This window comes from Mustela nivalis (genome assembly GCF_964662115.1).
Source record: "Mustela nivalis genome assembly, chromosome: 7".
Taxonomy (NCBI): Eukaryota; Metazoa; Chordata; class Mammalia; order Carnivora; family Mustelidae; genus Mustela; species Mustela nivalis.
In genome coordinates, this window is record NC_139026.1 from 24,566,275 (window position 1) to 24,591,636 (window position 25,362).

General features: G+C 38.2%; 1 protein-coding gene across 3 annotated transcripts in view; it reads left to right on the forward strand.

The window, feature by feature from the left end:
- Positions 1-25,362, forward strand: part of FGD6 (FYVE, RhoGEF and PH domain containing 6) — a 125,498-nt gene that overhangs the window by 45,393 nt on the left and 54,743 nt on the right. For all 3 annotated transcript variants that reach the window (XM_082739264.1, XM_082739266.1, XM_082739265.1), the window contains exons 4-5: positions 16,625-16,692; positions 16,778-16,808. In XM_082739264.1, coding sequence (XP_082595390.1) covers positions 16,625-16,692; positions 16,778-16,808 — 99 coding nt within the window. The remainder of the gene's footprint in view (positions 1-16,624; positions 16,693-16,777; positions 16,809-25,362) is intronic.

Consider the following 25,362-nt stretch of genomic DNA (forward strand, 5'->3'; position numbering starts at 1 on the left):
TTATCAACTCTGTGATCTTGAGCAATTTATTTAACATCTTTGCGCCTTAGCTTCCCCACCTGTAAAAAGACGAGGGAGTAGGGTAGACACTTGTTTTTCTTTTTCCTTTTTTTTTTTTTGACACTTTTTAAAATTTTCTAAGATTGTTGTGATGATTAAGGTCATATACTGTTTAAAACAGTTCTGACACAAATTGCTCAACAGATTTTAGCTGTTATTATTGGCATATTTTAAAAGAAGCAAGCAAAATCTTAAGTATCTCTAATCATTCCTTGTTTATCAAAATATAATTTGAAACTTACCTTTTCTTATCTTTGATGAATAAATCGGAAACATGTTTACATGAAAGGTAATATTGTTTTCTCACAAAAATATGAGATTTGACATCCTAAGACCTGTGCTTCAGTCCTGTCTCTGACACTTACTAGGCATTTGACCTTGATCAAATAATTATTTTAAGTTGATTACTTTATTTATACCAATCTCATTTCACAATAGATTACAAGTAACAACAAAAAAATGTATGTAATACAAAAAGTCAAAATATGTAGTTAAAGAAATCAGGGGGTTAATAATTGTGCTGGAGCTATTGAACATCCATGTGCCAAAGAATAAAGTAGATGTCTTACTTTGCTCTTACACAGAAATTAACTCAAATGGATGATAGACTTAAATGTAGGAGCTGAAACTATAAAGCCCTTAGAACAAAATAAAAGAATAACTCTTTATGACTCTGGGTAGTCAGAGGCTGCATTGATGCAACAAGAAAAGTATAAGGGAGGGGAAAATAGCCAAATTGGACATCAAAATTAAAAATTTTTGTGTTGCATATAGTACCGTCAAGAAAATAAAAGGATAACCCACAGAGGAGGAGAAAATATTGGCAAACATTTGTAATGAAGGACTTATATCCTGAATATATAAGGAATTCTTACAAGTCAATCATAATAAATAACCCAATTTTTAAAAATGGGCTAAGGATGCTAAATGAGAAAACTATACAGCGAAGGATACTTTATCCAGCTAGGATGTCATTCAAAATAGAAGGAGTGATTAAAAAGCTTCCAGGACAAACAGAAACTAAAAGACTTTGTGATAATCAAACCATCCCTACAAGAAATATTCAAAGGGGTCCTGTAAGCAAAGAGAGAGCCAAAAAGTAACATAGACCATAAAGGAACAGAGACAATATACAGTGACAGCTTTATAGGCTTTAGAGGCAAAAGCCTCTAAACTTTAGAGACAAAAGAATGATACTTTAGAGTATCATTTAGATACTCTTGAGAGGCAAAAGAATGATACTAAATTCATATCTTTGAATAGTTACCCTGAATGTAAATGGGCTAACTGCCCCAATCAAAAGACACAGGGTATCAGATTGGTTAAAATTCTGCCATCAATATGCTGTCTGCAGGAGACTCATTTTATTTTATTTTATTTCTTTTAAAGGTTTTATTTATTTATTTGACAGAGATCACAAGTAGGCAGAGAGGCAGGCAGAGAAAGAGAGGAGGAAGCAGGCTCCCTGCTCAGCAGAGAGCCCGATGCAGGGCTCGATCCCAGGACCCTGGGACCATGACCTGAGCCAAAGGCAGAGGCTTTAACCCACTGAGCCACCCAGGTGGTCCCAGGAGACTCATTTTAGACCCAAAGACACTGCCAGATGGAAAGTGAGGAGGTGGGAAACCATTCATCATGCTAATGGACATCAAAAGAAAGCTAGAGTGGCAATCCATATACCAGACAAATTAGATTTTATTTATTTGACAGAAATCACAATTAGGCAGAGAGGCAGGCGGGGCAGTGGGCGGGGGTGGGGGCAAGCAGGCTCTGAGAAGCACAGGGGGAAGCAGACACTGAGCAGAGAGCCCAATGCAGGGCTCAATCCCAGGACCCTGGGATCACAACCTGAGCCGAAGGCAGAGGCTTTAACCCACTGAGCCACCCAGGTGCCCCAGACAAATTAGATTTTAAACCAAAGACTATAATAAGAGATGAGGAAGAACTCTGTATCATAATTAAAGGATCTGTCCAACAAGAAGATCTAACAATTTTAAATATGCCCCTAACATGAGAGCGGCCAATTAAATTAACTATTAATAAAAAAATTAAAGAAACACGTTTACAGTAATACAATAATAGTAGTGGACTTTAATAACCCCCTCACTGCAATGGACAGATTATCTAAGCAGATGATAAACAAGGAAATAAGGGCTTTAAATGACACACTGGACCAGATGGACTTCACAGATATATATAGAACATTCCATCCTAAAGCAACAGAATACACTCTTCTCGAGTCAACATGAAATATTCTCCAGAACAGATTACATTCTGGGTCACAAATCAGGTTTCAACCAGTACCTAAAGATTGGGATCATTACCTGCATACTTTCAGACCACAATGCTTTGAAACTGGAACTTAATTACAAGAGGAAAATTGGAAAGAGCTCAAATACATGGAGGCTAAACAGCATTGTACTAGAGAATGAATTGGTCAACCAGAAAGTTAAAGAAGAATTTTAAAAATTCAGGGAAACTTTGAGGCCCTTGGGTGACTCAGTTGGTTGAATATCTGCCTTTGATTCAGGTCATGATCTCAGGGTCCTGGGATTGAGCCCCGCGTCAGTCTCCCTGCTCAACAGGAAATCTGCTTTTCCCTCTGCCCCTCCCCTCCACTTGTGCACAGGCTCTCTCTCTCAAATAAATAAATAAAATATTTTAAAAAATTCATGGAAACATTTTCATGAAAATGAAAACAGTTCAAAATCTTTGCGATGCAGCAAAGGCAGTCCTCAGAAGGATGTATATAGCAATCCAAGCCTTTCTCAATAAACAAGAAATGTCTCAAATACACAAGCTAACCTTACACCTAAAGGAGTTGGAGAAAGAATAGCTAATAAAGCCTAAACCACACAGGAAAAGAGAAATAATAAAGATTAAAGGAGATATCAACAAAATAGAAACCAGAACAACAGTAGAAAAGATCAACGAAACTGGGAGCTGGTTCTCTGAAAGAACTAATAGGATTGATAAACTCTTGGCTAGACTTATCAAAAAGAAAAGAGAAAGAACCCAAATAAAATCATGAATGAAAGAGGAGAGATCCCAACCAACACTGAAGAAATATGAACAATTTTAAGAACATATTATGAGCAACTATATGCCAATCTGGAAGAATTGGATGCATTCCTAGAGATGTATAAACTACCAAAACTGAAGCAGGAAGAAATAGAAAACCTGAATAGACCCATAACCTGCAATGGAATTGAAGCCATAATAAAAAAATCTCCCAACTAGAGCCCAGGGCTGGATGGCTCCCCGTGGGAGTTCTACCAAACATTTAAAGAAGGACTAATACCTATTCTTAAGCTGTTTTTAAAAATAGAGATAGGGCACCTGGTTGGCTCAGTCTCTAAGTGGCTGCCTTCCACTCAGGTCATGATCCCAGGGTCCTGGGATCAAGGCCCACATCGGGCTCCCTGCTGAGGGGGAAGCCTGCTTTTCCCTCTCCCACTCCCCTGCTTGTGTTCCCTCTCTCTCCGTGTCTCTCCCTGTCAAATAAATAAATAAAATCTTTAAAAAATAAAAATAAAAAATAGAGATAGAAGGTAAACTTCAAACTCATTTTATAAGGCGAGCATTATCTTAATCCCAAAACCAGACAAAGACCCCACCAAAAAGGGGACTTACAGAACAATATCCCTGGTGAACATGGATGTAAAAATTCTCACCAAGATACTAACCAATAGGATCCAGTAGTACATTAAAAGGATTATTCACCACAACCAAGTGGGATTTATTCCTAGGCTACAAAGGTGGTTCAATATCTGCAAATCAATCAATGTGATATATTACATTAATAAAAGAAAGGACAAGAACCATATGATCTCAATAGATGCAGGAAAAGCGTTTGACAACGCACAGCATCCTTTCTTGATTCAGAGTCTTCACAGTGAAGGGATAGAGGAATCATCCATATCATATCATAAAAGCCATATATAAAAAGCCCACAATAATAGCATTCTTCATGGGGAAAAACAGAGCTTTTCCCCTCTGGTCAGTGACATGGCAGGGATGTCCAATATTTTCAACATAGTACTAGTTGTCTTAGCCTCAGCAATCAGACAACAAAAAGAAATTAAAGGCATCTGAATCAGCAAAGAATAAGCCAAACTCTCACTCTTCACAGAACATGATACTCTGTGTGGAAAACCGAAAAGATTCCACCCCCAAATTGCTAGAACTCATACAGGAATTCAGTAAAGTGGCAGGGTATAAAATCAATGCACAGAAATCAGTTGCATTTCTATACTCCAACAATTAGATGGAAGAAAGGGAAAGTAAGGAGTTGATCCCATTTATAGTCGCATCCAAAAACCATAAGATACCTAGGAATAAACCTAACCAAAGAGGCAAAGGATCTGTACTCAGAAAACTATAGAACACTCATGAAAGAAATTGAGGAAGACACAAAGAAATGGGAAAACTTTCCATACTCATGGATTACAAGAGCAAATATTGTTAAGATGTTTATGCTACCTAGAGCAATCTACACATTCAGTGCAATCCCTATCCAAATACCATCAACATTTTTCACAGAGCTGGAATAAATAATCCTAAAATTTGTATGGAACTGGAAAAGACCCCTATAGCCAAAGGATGTTGAAAAAGAAAACCAAAGCTGGTGGCATCACAATTCTGGACTTCAAGCTCTTTCACAAAGCTGTCATCATCAAGACAGTATGGTAATGGCACAAAAACAGAGACAATAGATGAATGGAACAAAACAGAGAAATCAGAAATGGACCCTCAACTGTATGATCAACTGATCTTCAACAGAATAGGAAAGAATGTCTAGTGGAAAAAGGATAGTCTCTTCAACAAATGCTGTTGGGAGAATTAGACAGTCACATGCAGAAGAATGAAATTGGACCCTTTTCTTTCATCATACACAAAAATAAACTCAAAGTGGATGGAAGACCTAAATGTGAGACAATTCCATCAAAATCCTAGAGGAGAACACAGGCAGCAACCCCTTCAACCTTGGCTGCAGCAGCTTCTTGCTAAGCACACCTCCAAAGGCAATGGAAACAAAAGCAAAAATGAACTACTGGGAAAGAAAGCCTTTGCATAGCAAAGGAGACCTTCGACAAAACCAAAATACAGCTGACAGAATGGGAGAAGATAATTGCAAATGACTTAATCAGATAAAGGGCTAGTATCCAAAATCTATGAAGAACTTTCAAACTCAACACCCAAAGAACAAATAATCCCATTAGGAAATGGGCGGCAGAATGAACAGATTTCCAAAGAAGACATCCAAATGGCCAACAGACACATGAAAAACTGTTCTACATCACTTGGCATTAGAGAAATATAAATCAAACAATGTGATACCACCTCACACCAGTCAGAATGGCTAAAATTATCAAGTCAGGAAACAACAGATGTTGGCGAGAATGTAGAGAAAGGGGAACTTTCTTACACTGTTGGTGAGAATGCAAGCTGGTACAGCCACTCTGGAAAATAGTGTGGAGGTTCCTCAAAAAGTTAAAAATAGAAGTACCCTATGACCCAGTAATTGCACTACTGTTTATTTACCCCAAATATACAAATGGAGTGATCGAGGGGTGCCTGGATGGCTCAGTGGGTTGGGCCTCTGCCTTTGGTTCAGGTCATGATCTCAGGGTCCTGGGATTGAGCCCTGCATCAGGCTGTCTGCTCGGCAGGGAGCCTGCTCCCCCCAACTTCTCTCTGCCTGCCTCTCTGCCTACTTGTGATCTTTGTCAAATAAATAAATAAAATCTTTTTAAAAAATGGAATGATAGAAAGGGGCAGCTGTACCCCAATATTTATAGCAGCAACATTCACAATAGCCAAACTATGGAAAGAGTCCGGATGTCCATTGACAGATGAGTGGATGATGAAGATATGGTATATATGTACAATGGAACATTATGCACCCCTCAAAATGAAATGGCAGTGACGTGGATGGAGCTAAAGGGTATTATGCTAAGTGAAATAAGTCAGTCAGAGAAAGACAATTTTCATGATTTCACTGATACATGGAATTTAAGAAACAAAACAGAGGGTCATAGAGAAAAAGAGGAAAAAAAATAAAGCAAGATGAAACCAGAGAGGGAGATAAATCATAGAGACTCTTGGACATAGGAAAAATCTGAGGGGTGCTGGAGGATGGGCAGAGGGATGGGACAGCTGGGAGATGGACATTGGGAAGGGTATGTGCCATAATGAACACTGAATTATAGAAGAGTGATGATAAGGTATTATATAAGAGTGATGCATCACAGACCTGTACCCCTGAAACCAATAATACGTTATGTGTTAATTAATTGAATTTAAATTTAAAAAGAAAAAATATGGGCTAAAATTAGTCATTTTTTTTTTCAAAGATTTAATTTACTTATTTGACAGACAGAGATCACAAGTAGGCCGAGAGGCAGGCAGAGAGAAAGGAGGAAGCAGGCTCTCCACGGACCAGAGAGCTCGATGCGGGGCTTGATCCCAGGACCCCGGGATCATGACCAAGCCGAATGCAGAGGCTTTAACCTACTGAGCCACCCAGGTGCCCCAAATTAGTCATTTTTTCAAAGGAGATAAACAGATGGCCAGGAATATGGAGAAATTGAAACCCCTGTACATTGCTGGCAAGAATGTAAAATGGTACATACAGCCTCTTTGGAACATAGTCTGGCAGTTCCTCCAAATGTTAAATTTGGAGTTACCATATAACCCAGCAATTCTACTCCTTGTTATATACCCACGTGAAAAAAGCATATGTCCAGAGAAAATCTTAGTGCAAAATGTTCACAGCAGCATTATTCATCATAGCTAAAAAATGGAAGGAACTCAAATGCCCATCAACTTATAAATGGAGCCATCAACTGATGAATGTATAAACAAATGTAGTCTATACGCACAATTATTACAGAGCAGTTTTTAAATGTGCTGATGCATGCTGCAACATGGATGGACCTTAGAAATTGGGTAAGTGAAGGAAGTCAGTCACAAAAGACCGCATGTTGTATGACTCCATTTACATGAAATGCTCAGCATGAGGACATCCATAGAGACAGAAGATAAATGGTTGCAGAAGGTGGACAGAAGGGAGGATAGGGAGTGCCTGCTTATAGGCATGGAGTTTCTTTTGGGGGTAATGAGAATGTTCTAAAGTTAGATTGTGGTGATGATTATATAACCTTGAATATATTGAAAACCATGGACTGTAGAAAGGTGAAAAAAGATTTTATGGAATATGAATATTTTAATAAAACTATCAAAATAAAGAATCTTACTATAGGGAAAACAGTAAAGCCAAGTGAAAGATTGTACAGAGTAATGCCTATGGTATAGCTATATATTCATCAACCCGAAGGTCTTTGAAGTAGAAGCTTTAGGAAGAGAGCTTCTTTTATTTTTTCAAAACTTTTTTAAAGACTTTATTTTATTTTAAGATTTATTTATTTGAGAGAGAGAGAGAGCACAAGAGGGGTGAGGGGCAGAGGGAGAAACAGGCTCTTCACTGAGCTCCAAGCCTGATGCAGGGCTCAGTCCCGGGACTCTGGTATCAGGACGTGAGCCAAAGGCAGATGTTTTACTGACCGAGCCACCCAGGCATGCCTAAAGATTTTATTTTTAAGTAATCTCCACATCCAACGTGGGACTTAAACTCATCACACCAAGACCAAGAGTCTCATTCTCTTCTGACTGAGCCAACCAGGTGTCCCTAGTTGAGACATTTTTAAAAAATTTGTCTTTAATTTAAATTCAGTTAATTAACATAAAATATATTATTGGTTTCTGAGGTTGGGGTCAGTGATTCATCAGTCTTATATAATATCTAGTGCTCATTACATCACGTGCCCTCCCTAATGTCTGTCACCCAGTTATCCTATTCCCTCTCTTCCCTCCCTTCCAGGAACCCTCAGCGTGTTTCCTATGATTGAGTCTCTTATGGTTTGTCTCTCTCTCTCTGATTTCATCTTGTTTGATTTTTTACTCTCTTCCCCTATGATCCTCTGTTTCATTTCTTTAATTCTACATGTAAGTGAGATGATATGATAGTTGTCTTTGTCTCATTGACTTACTTTGCTCACCATAGTGCCCTTGAGTTCCATCCACATCATTATAGATGTCAAGATTTCATTCTTTTTGATGCCTGAGTAATATTCCATCACATATATACACCTCATCTTCATCCATTCATTTGTCAATGGACATCTAGACTCTTTCCATAGCTTGGCTGTTGTGAACATTGCTGGTATAAATATTGGGGTGCAGGTGCCCCTTTGGATCATTGCATTTGTATCTGTGGCGTAAATACTCAGTAGTGCAATTTCTGGGTCTTAGGGTGAGAGTGAGAGCTTCTTTTATAACTTCTTTGATCCTCCATTTCTTTTTTTTTTTTTTTAAGATTTTATTTGTTTATTTGACACACAGAGATCACAAGCAGACAGGCAGGCAGAGAGAGAGAGAGAGGGAAGCAGGCTCCCTGCCAAGCAGAGAAGAGAGCCTGATGCAGGACCTGATCCCAGGACCCTGAGATCATAACCTGAGCCGAAGGCAGCGGCTTAACCCACTGAGCCACCCAGGCACCCCAATCCTCCATTTCTTAATTGACACAATGAGACAGTAATCCCCTGCATAACTCCACAGATCCTACAGGATACCTAGTTGTAACATCCCAACTATTAGTTGTAAAAACACTTCTGAAGTCAAGAAAGTTTATGCAGGGGTGCCTGGGTGGCTCAGTGGGTTAAAGCCTCTGCCTTCAGCTCGGGTCATGATCCCAGGGTCCTGGGATCGAGCCCCGCATTGGGCTCTCTGCTCAGCGTGGAGCCTGTTTCCTCCTCTCTCTCTGCCTGCTTCTCTGCCTACTTGTGATCTCTGTCTGTCAAATAAATAAATAAAATCTTAAAAAAAAAAAAAGTTTATGCACATTAGGCACTTGTAATATACTTCTTAGATTGTGTTTGTTTATTTATTTATTTATTTATTTATTTTATTTGACAGACAGAGATCACAAGTAGGCAGAGAGGCAGGCAGAGAGAGAGAGGAAGGAAAGCAGGCTCGATGCGGGGCTCAATCCCAGGACCCTGGGATCATGACCTGAGCCGAAAACAGAGGCTTTAACCCACTGAGCCACCCAGGTGCCCCTTAGATTGTGTTTATGATAGGTTATATTGGTTTCCTAGAGCTGCTGTTATAAAATACCACTAACTGGGTGGCTTAAAACAACAGAAGTTTATTGTTTCACCGTTCTGGAGGCCAGATGTCTGAATTCAAGGTGTTGACAAGGCCATGTTCCCTCCAAGGCCCATAGGAGAGAATCTTTCTTCTTCCTGGTGGCTTGCCCACAGTTCTCATAGTTCCTGGGCATATACCTGGCAAGAGCTGGGGTCTCTGCCTCTGTCGTCAGAGTGTCCTCCCTTCATGCATGTCTGCATCTCTTCTCTTCTTAAAAGAACACCAGTCAGGCTAGGGGCTCATCTTAGTCCCATATGACTTCATCTTAATTTACTAATTTTATCTGCAACAATCCTATTTCCAACAAAAGTCACATTCTGAGGTCCCTGGGGGTTAGGACTTGAGAATATCTTTTGCAGGCCATGAATCACGCCAAAAACAGGTGCCATAGTCCGTGGACATACAATGAGCATGTAGCTCATCATGTTTCAGTGCCGGTAACATTTCCTTATGAAACTGCCAGACTTGGGTGCCTGGGTGGCTCAGTGGGTTAAGCCGCTGCCTTCGGCTCAGGTCATGATCTCAGGGTCCTGGGATCGAGTCCCGCATCGGGCTCTCTGCTCAGCAGGGAGCCTGCTTCCTTCTCTCTCTCTCTCTGCCTGCCTCTCAGTGTACTTGTGATTTCTCTCTGTCAAATAAACAAATAAAATCTTAAAAAAAAAAAAAAAGAAACTGCCAGACTTAGTAGAGGAGGAAAAAAAAAGGGTATATACCACTGGGCCCTTGTTTTAACTTTGTGAAGAGAGAGCAAACAGATATTCAAAGAGATACTTGTGCAAAAGTAAACAAACTACCTGGAAAGGGAAGAATATTAATTTTGTACCACACCTGTGTGCCTATTCTTGTCTTTGTACTATGGGAACAGGTATTACACTTAATCTTTAAAAACATGCTAGGATATATATATATATGACATATGTACTATTCTTTTTTTACTGAGGAAAAGGAGTTTTTTTATACAGGTTAAGTAACTTGCCTTGAAGCCCACTGAAGTGGGTTTTTGAACCAAAATATATCTCTGCTCATAACTTGGGATAAGCCAAAGAAGCTGAATGATATTGATGGAACATGTTTGAGATGGTAGTGAATAGCCATGGTAATCTCTATTTTTTTCATGTTCCACCTTTTTAGTTTGATGTTTCGGGTTCTTTACTTTTAGTGCTTAACAAATGGTTAACATTGAGATCTTTCGTTCTCCTTCATTATGGTTAGAATATTCACACTGTTCACCTTTCCTTCATATTGACTTCCCTAGCTCTTTTCCAAATTTTCTTTGTAAAATAGCTGATGTGATATGTACCCTTATGAAGACAGGGGTGAAAACCCAAGAACTTTGTTCTAGAGAGGCTAATTATGGTGTTACCTCATTGGGGGGATAATTTAATGATAAAGGTGTTTCTCAGGCAGATCTGGTTGCTCAGCTTTTTGCTTTTTCAATAGAGCCCTTGAGTAGCATAGCAGAGACCTTTTAAGAATTCTGTTAAAAAGTAATGGATAATTTGCAACGACATGGATGGAACTAGAGGGTATCATGCTTATAAGTCAATGGGAGAAAGACAACTATCATATGATCTCCCTGATATGAGGAAGTGAAGATGCAGCATGGGGGGCTAAGGGGGTAGGAGAAGAATAAATGAAACAAGATGGGATTGGGAGGGAGACAAACCATCAGTGACTCTTAATTTCACAAAACAAACTGAGGGTTACTGGAGGGAGGGGGGTTGAGAGAGGGGGGTGGGATTATGGACATTGGGGAGGGTATGTGCTATGGTGAGTGCTGGGAAGTGTGTAAACCTGGCGATTCACAGACCTGTACCCCTGGGGATAAAAATATATGTTTATTAAAAAAAAAAAGTAATGGATAAATTTCACTGAATTTTACTTGTAGTGAACAAATAGGAATAGACGAGAACATGATTAAGAATTTACAGAGCTGGGCTATGATCAAGAGATCAGAACATGAAACTGGGTTTCAGATCAAAGGTTCTGTTTTGGAATTTGTTTGACTCATTTTATGATCTTCATGAGGTAATTTCATTTGTGGCTAATGTTTCAGCTTCCACAGCAGAGTACTTCTGGGAGATGCAGTTATTTAACAGGCAGTCTGCTCTGAAATGTGATGTAATTTAAGTGAGGACTGTCATTAACTGAGAAGTCAAGATGCCAAATATGGCCTCTTGAGGTTTTACATTGCGGTGTATTTTGCCGTCATTGTTTGACTTGGGTCAGAATAAGTCATTTGTTCTTCCACGTTGAAGATAATACAGAACTTTCATTTTGTTCTGTTTCTTAGTTATCTTTGACTTTCTACTTTGAAAATTATTGTAATTCACTGGATAATTTTCTAGTAGTTACTAGCCCTCTTTAGCTCTGTAGTTGTCCTGGTTTAAAAGGTAAACTAGACAACCGAATACATAGATTCCTAGAATTTTAGAATCACAGGAGGCCTTAATCATCTAAGCCAATCCCCTACCTTTTTTTTTTTTTCCACATTGACCTATTAGTTTGAAATTACATTTTCATGTTACTCAGTACATAGTCAAAAGCAGTGTACTCCATTCTTAGATTTTGAGAAAGTGACAGCCACTCTTATACACATTCATGCATATCAGTTGCAGTGGACCACACATTGTGCTGTATACAGTAGGTAAGTAAGGTCCTAAACTAGAGAGAATTAAACATGTCAGCAAATAAACACAATCCCCTGGAGTAAAGTTCTGTAAATACTACGTGAATAAGAGAATAACTTGTCCTCTTACAGTGGTGGGGAGATGTCAAGGCAGCCTTTCATAGAGGAGAAAACCTTTGAGTGCTATCTTAAAGGATAAGTTGGAATGTTATAGGCAGAAGCCTTTGAGGAGGGGAGAAATGATAAGGAGGGAAGTCAAAGCAGAAGGAATGGCATAGAGGGACAGATGTGCAAGGGCAAAGCGGACTTGGAGTTGCAAGGTGATTCCAGCATGGCTGGAGGAGAGACTATACAGTGTTGGGAGCAGGAATGGACTAGTGAAGATAACTACACATACTATGGACTGTCTTAGATGCATGGCATTGGAAACTTGAGTCCGTTTCTGTTCCTAATGGGTTTCAACCTGAGAACTAAGGTATTTGCGTTTTAGAACTATTACTCTGGTGGCAGTGTAGAGACTGGATTGCAGCGGGGTTAAATCTAGAGCCAAGGAAACTACTTAGTTTCCTGCAGTCGTGTAGGCAAGAAATAAGGAGGCAGTATTAAAGGAGAGGTAAGGATCAATGAAGCTTTAAGGAAACATTCAGAAGGATCAATTGTCAGGACTTGATGACTCAGATGTGATCATAGAAGGTGGAGAAGAAAGAGTGCAGGTTTCTGACTTTGATGAGTAAATATCTACAGTATCTAGTATACAGAGACTTGATGACGTGTTTAAGGAGTGACAGAAGGGCATTGGATGGATGCTTTATTCTTTGTGAATCTTTTCCTGAATTACACACCTCTGCCTGTTAGAATCTTTCACTACTTCAAGATGTCAGCACATTTCATAGTTATATGTATAGTTGTTTATTTGGTATGCTTTCCTTATTCACTTCTTGAAGGCTGGGAATTTTAAAAAACTTATCCTTAAATTCATCTTATGGCAGCCACTCTCCTGCCCCATCCCAGACCTACAGAATCAGAATTTCTAAGACAGTTCAATGGGAATCTGAAATTTAAGAGCAGCTTGGACATTCTAATGATAAGTAATGTTTTCACATTTAACTGTAGAGCAATCAATCAGCTAAGGGTAGAGCTGTTTTCTCCTACTAACCTTACTATCAAATGATGGATCGATAGAGTTTTAAATTATGGAGTAAGGATAGTGGTCACTCCTTCCTCTTGGAATGATTTCAGAATAATGAGGGTAAGAAATGAAAATTCTGCCTTTAGTGTATTAGAAGACAGCTTAAACTTCCAATCACAATGTATGAATAAAGGCTCCCATTTCCACCAGCAGTAGATAAAGGTTCCAGTTTCTCCATATCCTCACCAACACCTGCTATTTTCTGATATTTTTAAAGTTTATTTATTTTTTTAGTAATCTAGTACTTCAATATATAGTAATTTAATCATCTCAAATCCTTGACCCCAAGATCAAGAGTTGCATGCTCTTCTGACTGAGTCAGCCGGGTACCCCACTATTTTCTGATTTTTTTTAATCCCATTGTGTGGGTATGAAGTGGAATCTTACTGTGGTTTTAATGTGCGTTTCCCTGATGACTGATTATATTCTTATATTCTTATACATCTTTTCATGAAGTTATTGGCTATTTTTATATATTTAATGAAATGTCTAGTCACTTCTTACATATACTGGACACAGAACCTGTTTGCAATTATTTTTTTTTTTTACCACCAGGGTTTATCTGAAATTTATTTTCTTTATGGTGTCTTTTTGAGCCTAAAATTTTTAATTATATGAAGTTTAATTTATCAGTGCTTTTTTCTTTAATGGATCATGCCTTTGGTGTTATATCTAAAAACTGTTACTCTATTCAGAGTCACAAAGGTTTTCTTCTAGAAGTTTTATAGTTTTAGCTCCTATATTTAAGTCCAGGATACATTTTTAAATTTTTGTATGTGGTGTCAGTTAGCTTATAAATTCATCTTTTTGCGTATGGATATCTAACCGGTCCACTCATTTTCAACCATTTGTTGAAAAACAAAATCCTTTCTTTTTATTTTTTAAAGATTTTATTTATTTACATGAGAGAGAGCATGAGAAGGGGGAGGGTCAGAGGGAGAAGCAGATTGCCGGAGCCAAAGGCAATCGCTTAACCAACTGAGCCACCCAGGCAAACCAAAATCTTTTCTTCCATTGAGTTGCCTTGACAACTTTGTCAAGAATCCAGTGACCGAATTTAAAGGCTTGCTTGCCCCTGTTTTTCCCCATTGATCTACATGTCTGTCTTTATGCCAGTACTCACCATTCCCCCCTCAAAGTTTATAGTCTTAGCTTCTAGAAAGGAAATGCATACTTCATAGTCCCCAGCTCCAGAGCTGCCTCTGAATGCCACCACTGTCTTTCTCACTGACTTGCCATGCCACACCTGAGATACTGAATGTTTGACTCTTAAGATTTTGAAATTGTAAGTTCAACACTTTCATTTGACAGATAAGGATGGTCAGGCCCCAAGTTAAAGTCTTTTTGTCCCCTGCTGGAACAGAAGCATGATACCTGCCCAGGAATAACATTGACTGTGGAGTCACCACACACCTCTCTCTAAAGAGGGCCTAGCAGAGGAAGGTCCTGAGGAGAAAAAAGGTACTTGGAGTAGAGACTTTAAGCACAGAGTTATAAAAGGAGGAAAGGCGGGGGTGCCTGGGTGGCTTAGTCCGATCAGTTGAACTCCTGATTTCAGCGCAGGTCATGATCTCGAGCCCTGAGTTGGGCTTCACACCCAGCACAGAGTCTGCTTGAGATTCTCTCTCTCCCTCTCCCTTTGTGCACCACCCCTGCACCCCAAGCTTGCTTGCCTTTGTGTGCTCTTTCTCTCTCTCAGTTAATAAATAAATAAATCTTTAAAAAGAGAAAAGAAAACAAAAGGGAGATGCCAAAAGTAAAGTACACCTACTTCAAATTTTTGTAGAAAGGTACTGCACATTTTAGGTGGCTTTGCTAGTCAAATGCTTCACCATCTATAGTGTACCTAGGTTTCCTTTTTACTTTCTTTTTTTTAAAAGATTTGATTTGTTTATTAGAGATCACAGATTAGGGGGGGTAGAGGGAGAGGGAGAAGCAGACTCCCTGCTGAACAGGAGCTTAGTCCCAGGACTCTGGGATCAGGACCTGAGCCAAAGGTAGATGCTTAACCAGCTGAGGCACCCAGACGCCCCTATACCTATATTCTTATAAAACTACTGCTAAGAGTACCTCTTGACCTGTGTGGGACCTCCCATCATTTGAAAATAAGAGTGCTGAGTTAAGGTTTTAGTTCTTTCAGTGATTTAGGTTTTTCTTTTTTAACTTTTTTTTATTTTTATTTTTAAATAATCTCTGCACCCAGTGTAGGGCTCAAACCCATAGCCCTGAGATCAAGAGTCTGATACCCCCTTTTTATATTTTTAACACATTTCTACTGGCCTTCAATTTTAAAAAGATATCCTGTATTTTACAAAATTAAACTTTCGAGCTACAGATGATAAAACTCGTTATGATAGGAAAACAACAATTATCCTTGTGCGTGTGCATATGCGTGTGTATGTGAGTGGGTGTACATGGTCATGGTTATTAGCACATGACTGATACATGGTCTGAAAGACCACACTGTGCATAGACTGCTTCCTGAGGAATGTGAGCTGGTGAATGGAGCTGAGTATCTTGTACTGTATATTGCTCGGTTGAGCAAAACTTACCCAGTCTGTTGGTCACAGTCATTCAACAACCTATCTTAGAAAAGCAGGATGATAATGGGGATGGAGGTCAAATTCATCTATCTAATTGTTCCTTTAAAGATAAAGTTTGGAAAAATAAAGGATAGAGTTTGGGAGCTAAGGTAAAGGAGCAAGGCAAAATATCCTAGGCTAACTAGACAGCAGTATTAATGCGTTCTGAATGAATAACTGATTGCTCCTTAAAGATTATTTGTGTAAGTTGTTGGTTTCATACCCTACTTTGAATTTTTTTTTGCATAACAATATATTCTGATGGAAGGGTTAGGATTTTTTTTTATATTGATTTTAAGTTGTTCTCTACTAAAATATGAAAACATGTAAGGGATAAGTATACACTGCACAATTAATATTTACTCTTGGAGGGGGAGGGAAACTTTAGCGTAATATATAACAATTTGTTTCATGAAATGTTTTAAACCAGGTACTGCAGAATGTTTGGGATTTGTTAAATCTTGAAGGGAGGGGGATGATATATGTGGGTATTTGTTAAGCAATGAATCTTTGTGAGGAGATACCATGATTACCAGCAGATACTGAAAAGACATTCAGGGTAGTGGAAGAATTCCTAGTTTATATATTGGGAAGAACTCATGTTTATGTGACATCTCTAGGAGCCATTTCTCCTACAGAATGTGACTTTCCAGTTTTTGAATCATTGGCTTGTGCTCCACCGAGGCTCAGGCTTCTCAGGACGGTCAGTCGAGCAGTACAGTGCTGGTAACAGTCCAACGTGAGATCACCGAATGCTCTGCACTCTTCCTGTATTGTGTTTCAGTAACCTTATCTAGTTCTCCATGTTTCTATTTGAGATGTTATATAGTATAGAATATGTTCTAATCAGAAACCTCTAAGGGTCATAGCTTGAATTTATATCTTACTGGTTCAAAGCTGATTTTCATTATCCTTTTACAAGTTCATGCTTTTTTAATGCACTCTTCTCCACAGAATGAAGATACTGGAATGAAGAGTAAAGTCCATCATATTGCTAAGGAGATCATGAGCTCAGAGAAGGTGTAGGTATTCAGTTTATAATTCAGAAGACCATTTATTTCCCCATTGGCTCATTTAAAACATTTCTTTTATTGTTATCTTTTACAGGTTTGTGGATGTATTAAAACTTTTGCATATTGTGAGTATCTACAAATAACTGTCCTCTTTTGCATTTTTCCCTATGTCAAAAAATTTTTAGCATAACTTTAAATATACTTTATATATATGTATGTGTGTGTGTGTGTATATATATATATATACACACACATACTCTTTCTAATATATGATTACATGTTTAAATTCATGTATATGTGAATATAGATATTTTCTGTCTATCAGAATTTTGCACTAGCAATGTATAAAAAATGTCATGATCAGTGTTCAGAACTATTCCTTCTGAATCTGCTCTCAAAAATAGACACTGAAAATAGACATTCTTACAACTAACTTTTTAAAGATCTTTATTCAATTTTTGTAATTATCAACTTGAACAAACTTGTTGGAAAACAGTTATGATGTGTCTGACAGCATATTCATTTTTCTCATGCATTTTTTTGTACCTGCAAGTTTTTACAAGTTCTAGTATGCATTGGAAGTGAAAGTACTTTTAATCCTACTTTATTCCAGTTATATTTTGGCAAGTTATTAAAATTTAACAAAAGAAGGGTAAGGTAGAGGAAACAAGAAAGAAATTGAAGTGAAAATTTACTTGGATGGTATAATTATTAACATCATCTTAAACTTAATTACTGAGAAATGGTAGGTTCACACCCATTAATATCTCTAAGAGTATCATTTTCAGTTTTCCTTTTAAAAGATACATGTGAACTTAAAAGGTAGGGTACATTTAAGGGTGATTCACATTTGCTAAATCCAACAGAAACCTGGAACTCTAATTCCTGCATGAAAAATCTCTAGTTTTGGAAACCTTTTCTTTCTTTCTTTCTTTCTTTTCTTTTTTTTTTTATTTAAGATTTTATTTATTTATTCAACACAGAGAGAGATCACAAGTAGGCAGAGAGGCAGGCAGAGAGAGAGGAGGAAGCAGGCTCCCTGCCGTGCAGAGGGCCTGGACGGACGCAGGGCTCAATCCCAGGACCCTGAGATCACAACCTGAGCTGAAGGCAGAGGCTTAACCCACTGAGCCACCCAGGCGCCCCTGGAAATCTTTTCTTAACAATTCTTAACATTACTAATTTGTTTTGAGAAATTACTGTCATGTGAATAGTTTCTTATGTAACTCTTGACTGTATTGCTTAGTTCTCTTTGTAATTCATTTTTTTTTTTTTGAGATTCCAAAACTTTTTTTTTTAGTAAGTAAAAAAACTAATAGACATAAAATCAGCAAGGATATACAAGAACTGAATAATACCATTAACCAACTAAAATCCAATTGGCATTTATACAACCCTTCATCAAAAATAAATAAATAAATAAAATTCTTTTCATAAGACTATATAGAACTTAACCAAGAGAGATCATATCCTACTGCTTTAGCTACAACTCTCAAATTCTGTTACGTTATGTTTTTTTTTACTTTTTTTAGTTCAAAATGTAATTCATTTTTAAAAATTATAGCATGATATTTGATCACCCAAACAGATTTGTTGAGTTTGAAGTATATTGTCATTTCAAATATATAACAACATGATGAATAAATAACTTTCCAAAATAAACTCTGGTTTGAACTGAATAAATTCCATTTTTTACTGAACCTCTCTCTATTGTTTAAATAATTGTAGAGTAAAAAGAAAAAGCTGAACTCCCTTTCTCTGGAAAGCTCAGCCTATCTGTAGGACAAACAAATTGTACTTATTTGACATATTTTCTGATCAACATGTTTAAAAAAGTAAAAAAATTTCCTCTCTACGGAAATTTTAAGCGTTCACTTGATAAGGTAATGGAGGCAAACAATACTATGGAGCCAGAAAAAATCGAATTGGAACTTGAGTGTGGTAGTTCAGCAAATCTTGCATAGAACACGTGTTGAAGATGTCACGATAAACAGCAGAGTCCCAGTCCTCATAGTGCCTATACGCTAGTGTAGTGTTTCTCTTAATGTGGTGAGGGACTGGATTTCAAAATTTCCAATCCATGCCGGATCAGAACTTTTGTAAAATAAAATAGAAATGTCATGACCATGTCAAGGTGACATAAAAGTTTCCAGTCCCTTATTCACCCTTTTAACTAATGTCTTTGCAGACCAGTAACAGTTTAAGGACCACACTTTAAGAAAGTTGGCAAAAATATCGGTGTCTGTCCTGCCTAAGTACATTGTTTCCTTTTTTCTTCCTTCCTTCATTCCTTTCCTCCTTCCTTTCTGTCTTTTTTTTTTTTTTTTTTAACTTTATTTTTGAGAGGGGGAGAGAGTGCCCACAAGTGAGAGTTGTGGGGAGGGGCAGAGGGAGAGAATCCCTGAGCAGACCACCCTGTTGAGAGGAGAGCCTGTCAGTCACAGGGCTCTATCCCAGGACCCCTGAGATCATGACCTGAGTTAAAACCAAGAGTCGGACGGTTAACCGACTGAACCACCCAGGCGTCCCAATTCTGTTTCTTTTCTTTTTTTTTTTTAAGATTTTATTTATTTATTTGACAGAGACCACAAGTAGGCAGAGAGGCAGGCAGGATGGGGGAAGCAGGCTCCCCATCGAGCAGAGAACCTGATGCAGGACTCAATCCCAGGACTGAGATCATGACCTGAGCCGAAGGCAGAGGCCCAACCCTCTGAACAACCCAAGCATCCTATCCAATTCCCTTTCTTTCTTTCTTTCTTTTTTTTTTTTTTTAACAAATAAGTTTTTTGTTGTTTTTTTAAGATTTTATTTATTTATTTGACAGATAGAGATCACAAGTAGGCAGAGAGGCAGGCACAGAGAGGAGGAAGCAGGCTCCCTGCAGAGCAGAGAGCCCGATGTGGGGCTCTATCCCAGGACCCTGGGATCATGACCTAAGCTGAAGGCAGAGGCTTTAACCCACTGAGCCACCCAGGCGCCCCTCCAATTCTGTTTCTTAATAGCTGTGTGAATTTCAGAAAATAGTCTGACCCTTTGGCCTAGCTTTCTTCATTTGCAAGATGGAGATACAAATAATGATCTCTCTGGTTGTGAGGAATCCATGAAATAAAGTATGTGAAGAGGCTGGTATGGTACACAATATATAGTAGATGCCCAAATTGCCTTTCATTACCTTCTTCATTTTCCCCTGTAGAACATCAGTGAATGGGAAGAATTCGTTTTGTTATCAGACAGTAGCCTTTTTATAATTCTGTCCCTTCCAAATGCTTTTTTCCCTCTCTACTGATATTTCACTTTAATGAAGGAAGTTTGGATTCCAGTAGGTAGAGAAGCAATTAAGAGTTTCATTAGTTTACTGGGGTCCCTGTGTAGCTCAGGTGAGGATCTTAGGGTTGTGAGATGGAACCCCACGCTCCATGCTGGGTGTGGAGCTTGATTAAGATTCTCTCTCCAGGGTGCCTAAGTGGCTCAGTGGGTTAAGCCTCTGCCTTCTGCTCAGGTCATGATATCAGGGTCCTGGGATCAAGCCCCGCATTCAGGCTCTCTGCTCAAATAAAATTTTGTCTCTCTCTGTCAAATAAAAATTTTTTTTTTTAAAAATCTCTCCTTCTGTCCCTTCCCCTTCCCCGTCACCTGCACACACACATGCACGCTCCCTCTCTAAAAACAAACCAAAAAAAAGCTTCACTAGTTTATTTATTTTATTATTCAAAACTATTTACCTTGCTCTTACCCCTGTATTTTTGGAACAAATCATAAACTCTTATATAACAGTGAACAGCCAGGTGAGGTATTTGCCATATTGTCTCCGATCTGATAGTTCTCATGGATGGCCTTGGCTTCTTTCCAGATGGTGTTGAACAGAGTGAATCATCCAAAACCCACCTTGACTTGTACATTTTCAAAACCTCCTAAGCCTTTAATGTAGGAGTGAGACTAGATCATCTGCCAACCTCATGTTAACATCCTGTCTGGTATGTGCAAATGCTAACGCAGCACAGCCCAGCTCTAATGGGAATTTTAACAATAGAACCTTAGCCAGGTGAGAGCCGTTACTAGGAGAGACTTGTTAGCAGCCTAATGTGGGTGAAGTCAAAAGAGTCTCTCTTGTTTCATTTTACCACCCCCACCACCCGTTAAAGCTTGTATTTACCTTTTTACTGAAAGGACCCCACAAAGGTAGCCTATGGATAGTTTTAATCCTGAACACTGTTGCTATCTGACTTCACATGAATGAGTTCATGTCTGTGTTATATCCTAGAATATGACTGCCTTAAAATATAAATAATGGGCTTTAGATAATCCAGTAGATTTTTTTTTTTTTTTTTTTTTTTTTGGAAATCAAGTATCCAAGTGGCTTGGGAGAAGCGATTGTTTCAGTTATACGTGATTTCCCATGAATAGTTTTCTGTCTTAGAGACTCTAGAATAGCATTAATAGATCTTTCTGTGATGACAGACATGTTCAGTATCTGCACTGTCCAATATGTCCAATAGTTTTAAGCTTTAAATTTGTCACTGTAGCTCACTAACACTTTATATATCACTTTACCATTCTAGCTCACTGACATTTCTTTGTTTAGAATTTGCTAAACTAGGTGATATAGCTCATAGGGAAAAAAAAGGTAAAATCTAGACTGAAGAATTTCATCATTTAAGCTCTTGTGACACTGAAAGGAAGTGGGCTTGGATAGAGGCATGCAGTTTAAAATCAACTCAAGATTCGAGGAGCCAGTATATTCAGTTAAGGTCTTTGATTCTTCTGCCTGTGTTTGTGAGGAAAAATTGGGCCTGTAGCTGCAAGAGCAAGACTTTACAGTGAGGGTTTTTTTGTGATACGTGCTCTGCAATATCTGCCTTGAGCTCCTGGACTTGGAACCTGATTTTTATTTTTTTTAAGTAATCTCTACATCCAACGTGGGATTTGAACTTTCAACTCCAAGATCAAGAGTCATATGCTTAGTGCTGAGCCAGCCAGGCACCCCTGAACTAGATTTTTTAAAAAGGTCCAGTGGTGCACAGTGTCTCTAAATCAATACCCAATATCAGTGTTTCCCTTTTTAAAAGAATAGTGCCATCCCTATGGCTGCCAAAGCCAGAAAACTAGGATTTGTTCTTTATTTCTCCCTCACTTCTCCAGCCAACCCATCTGCAAACCTACTAATTCTGTTTCCACTTTACTGCCACCAACCGAAGCCAGAATATCATCTCTTACACAGACAACTGTTCCAGCCTCCTCACAGGGACTCCTGTTTCCATTCTCACCCTTTCTACAATCTGTTTCTTAAATGATTTTTTCCCTTATTTTAAGAGTGATTTTCTTAAAATATATATCAGAGCATGTCATTCCCATGTTTAAAACCCTTTAAATGATTCCCATTGCCTTGAGTAAAGTCCACGTTACTCCCCAAGGCTAATAAATAGAATGGCCTTGTGTCCCAGTCTGCTTGTGATAGTCCTGGCTATTGTCTTGGCACAATGATTATTGATAGAGTTCCTTTTCTCTTGTTGGGTCATTAAATTATGGTTCCCTCTACCCAAAAGGTGTTATGTGATTTGGCCTCTTACTAAGATGCTGGATAAGAGGGGTTCTCTCTCAGTCACTGACCATGTTCTGGCCATACAGGCCACCTTCCATTTCTTATTTCACTGCTGTTACTTTGGCTCATAGCTTTTGCTAATGCAGTTTCCTGGAATCTTTCTTCTTCATTTGTTCATAGCTAGTTTTTTCTTTATCCTTCCAATCTGAGCTTAATGCGACCTCCTTAGAGAGGCCTTCTTTGACTATCCTTTTCTCCTTCACTTTCCATTTGTTTTCTTTTTGGCATTAAATATAATTTGTATATTGTTTATTTACCTGTTTATTTTTGGTCTACTAAAATGTAAGCTAGGTGAGGGCAGGGATAGTATCTCCAGCACCTAGCATCATTCCTGTTCATTGGAAGGCTTTTAGCAAACATTTGTTGAGTGAATGAGTGTGACTGATTGGTGGTTAAGAATTTTGCCTCCACCACTATGTGCTCTTGGACAAATTAGTCAAGCCTTGGTTTCTTCTGGAAAATGGGAATAATAATAACCACATAAAGTTGGTGTGATGATGGGGCACTTGGCTGGCTCAGTTAGTGGAATGTGTGATTCTTGATCTTGGGGTTGTGAGTTTGAGTCCCACATTGTGTGTAGAGATTACTTAAAATCTTGGGATGCGTAGGTGGCTCAGTCAGTTAAGCATCTGCCTTTGGCTCAGGTCATGAGTCCCACATCCAGCTCTCTGTTCAGTGGGGAGCCTGCTTCCTCCGCTCTCTCTGCCTACTTGTGATTTCCGTCTGTCGAATAAATAAAATCTTAAAAAAAAAAAAAAGAAAAATTGCTCTGTTATTCAGAACTTATTTATATATATAAATTAAAATGCATACTATTTAATTATGATGTTACCAAATAAACATTTAATCAAATCAGTCAAAATAGTTTGTTCCTGAAATAGATCCTACTAACTTAGACCCTACTAAGTTCTTCCACTGGGAGGTAAGTTCCATGAAGACAGGGATTTTTACGTTCCATTGATTCTTTATCCCAGTAAATTCATATCTGTTGAATGAATGAGAGACAACTGACAAATAAAATAGTACTTGGTAAAGCTCTAGTTATTTATATTTGTTTTTCCCTGTTGTAGCAGAGGTTGTCCAATCCAGAGGTTGCTATTGTATTGTACTTAATAGGAAATATACCGTGGATACTTAATATAGCTCAGTGCAAGTGATACAATTTTTTGTTGTCTTATCTTATTTTCCCTTTGATGGGAGACTGCCTTAATAAACAGCTTTATAAATTTATTTTATGAATGTCCAAATAGCATGATTTTAAAATATAGATATATTTTTTTACAAGAGAACGATCAGACACTTTGAGGTCTTTTGGGGGTGGCAAAAATGGGCTTTAATTAAGTAGTAAGGTAGTAATGAAGCAACTTTGCTCCACTCATTTCTTTAGGTTGGAACACATTTACCTTAAAAATGTGAAGGACTCTCACTGAAATCCGTGGAGTTAGAGGCAAAGTTACTTGGATATCTGTGTGTCAGTAACTAGAATATATCTTTTCCTCTTTTTTTTTTTTTAATGCATTATAAAAAAGAATAGAAGACTTTCTCACAGAACCTTTCAGTTTTTTCCAATTATAAAATAATTTATCCTGTTCTACTGAATAGACCCTGTCCTTTGAGTCTTGTTAACCATTTAATTATCATTTATTTGTTCTTTAGTGGTAAAGAATGCTTTCTTAGCATCTCTTCACATGGCTGCCTAACCTTTCCTTTTTGAGCAGCTTCCTTCATGTGACTGCCCTTCACTGAATGAAGTTCATTGTTAAGAGCCCCTTTGTCTTACTGCTGAGGTGTTTGTTTTCCCTACTTTGGTTTGGTATTTCCTTCTTGTGATATGCTTCTACTTCAGTGTGTTCTCTTTCCAAACTTTGAGGGACTTGTAGATTATAAATGACATTCATGCGATCATCATTAACCAGATCTTCTTTACTTAAATAAATGGCCTTCTACTGAGCACTCTCTGTGTGCCTTGAAACATGCTAAAACTATGTTACATAAATTGTCTATTTTAATCCTCATAACAACCCTATCAAATGGATGTTATTTCTGTTTCTTAAGTGAAAATAGTAGTATATTTTTAGGTATATGAGCTTGTTTTCAGAATTCTTTCAGTTGGCTCATGAAACCAGAGAAATTCTAGTTTTTTATCTTCTGAGGAGGAGAATGAGGCTATATATTGGTCACTTAGGATATATTAGGATGATTGCCTGTTAATGTTGTTAAGGGAGATTGAGACTGGAGATAAAGGATGGGTTTTGGTCGTGTTTTATACAGTTTGAATGCAGTGATCACCACGCATAATATCACCAGGTCTGAACATATCAAGAAGGAGGAATCATTTCATTGGTCAGATATTTTAATTTAAAAACACAATCAAATTGTTAATGTTAGGACTTTCTAGCCCCTCTACATTTACTTCATACTTTCATACCCCTTTCTGCATATCTATCAAAGCTCTTTGACTTTTGCAGCTGCTCTGCTTTTGTTTATTAATATGAAGTGCTTCTACATGCCCTTTATGAAAGCAGGGAGCCCTGCAGAGTTCCCCGTCTGTCCATATGTCCATTTAGTCTTTGTAATCCACTGTGTCATCATAGTGGTTAATAATGCCCTCAGGTCAGGAAGCCCAGTCTGGACAGCTTCATTAAGTCTCTTACTTCTCTTTGGCACCAGAGATGTAAAGCCTGACCCGATGAGTAAGACCATCTGTTTTGTGCTTCACTGCGTTAGATGTTTATACATGACTTTATTTGCATTGATTTTTTTTTTTTTAATCTGCATTGATTTTTGCTTAGGTCTTGCCAGGCGATCAGAGCTTGTGAAGTTGGTATGTTAATACCTCAAAGGCACTGAGTGTGTTTTAGAAGTTGATCTGGTTCTCATTTGTAGGTTTTCTGGGAATTATTAAGAATAATATTGTGATATGCTTTATAATTCAGGAGCCTCCTGCTATTTCTAAAAATGCCAAGTTGAACACACATTTGGTTACTGTAATCAGAAACCTGAGTGTAGGTGGTTCCGTTTTACATACAGAATCTTTGGTGGGGTTTATGTTGGGAGCATAGGCTGAAGTACATGTGGTT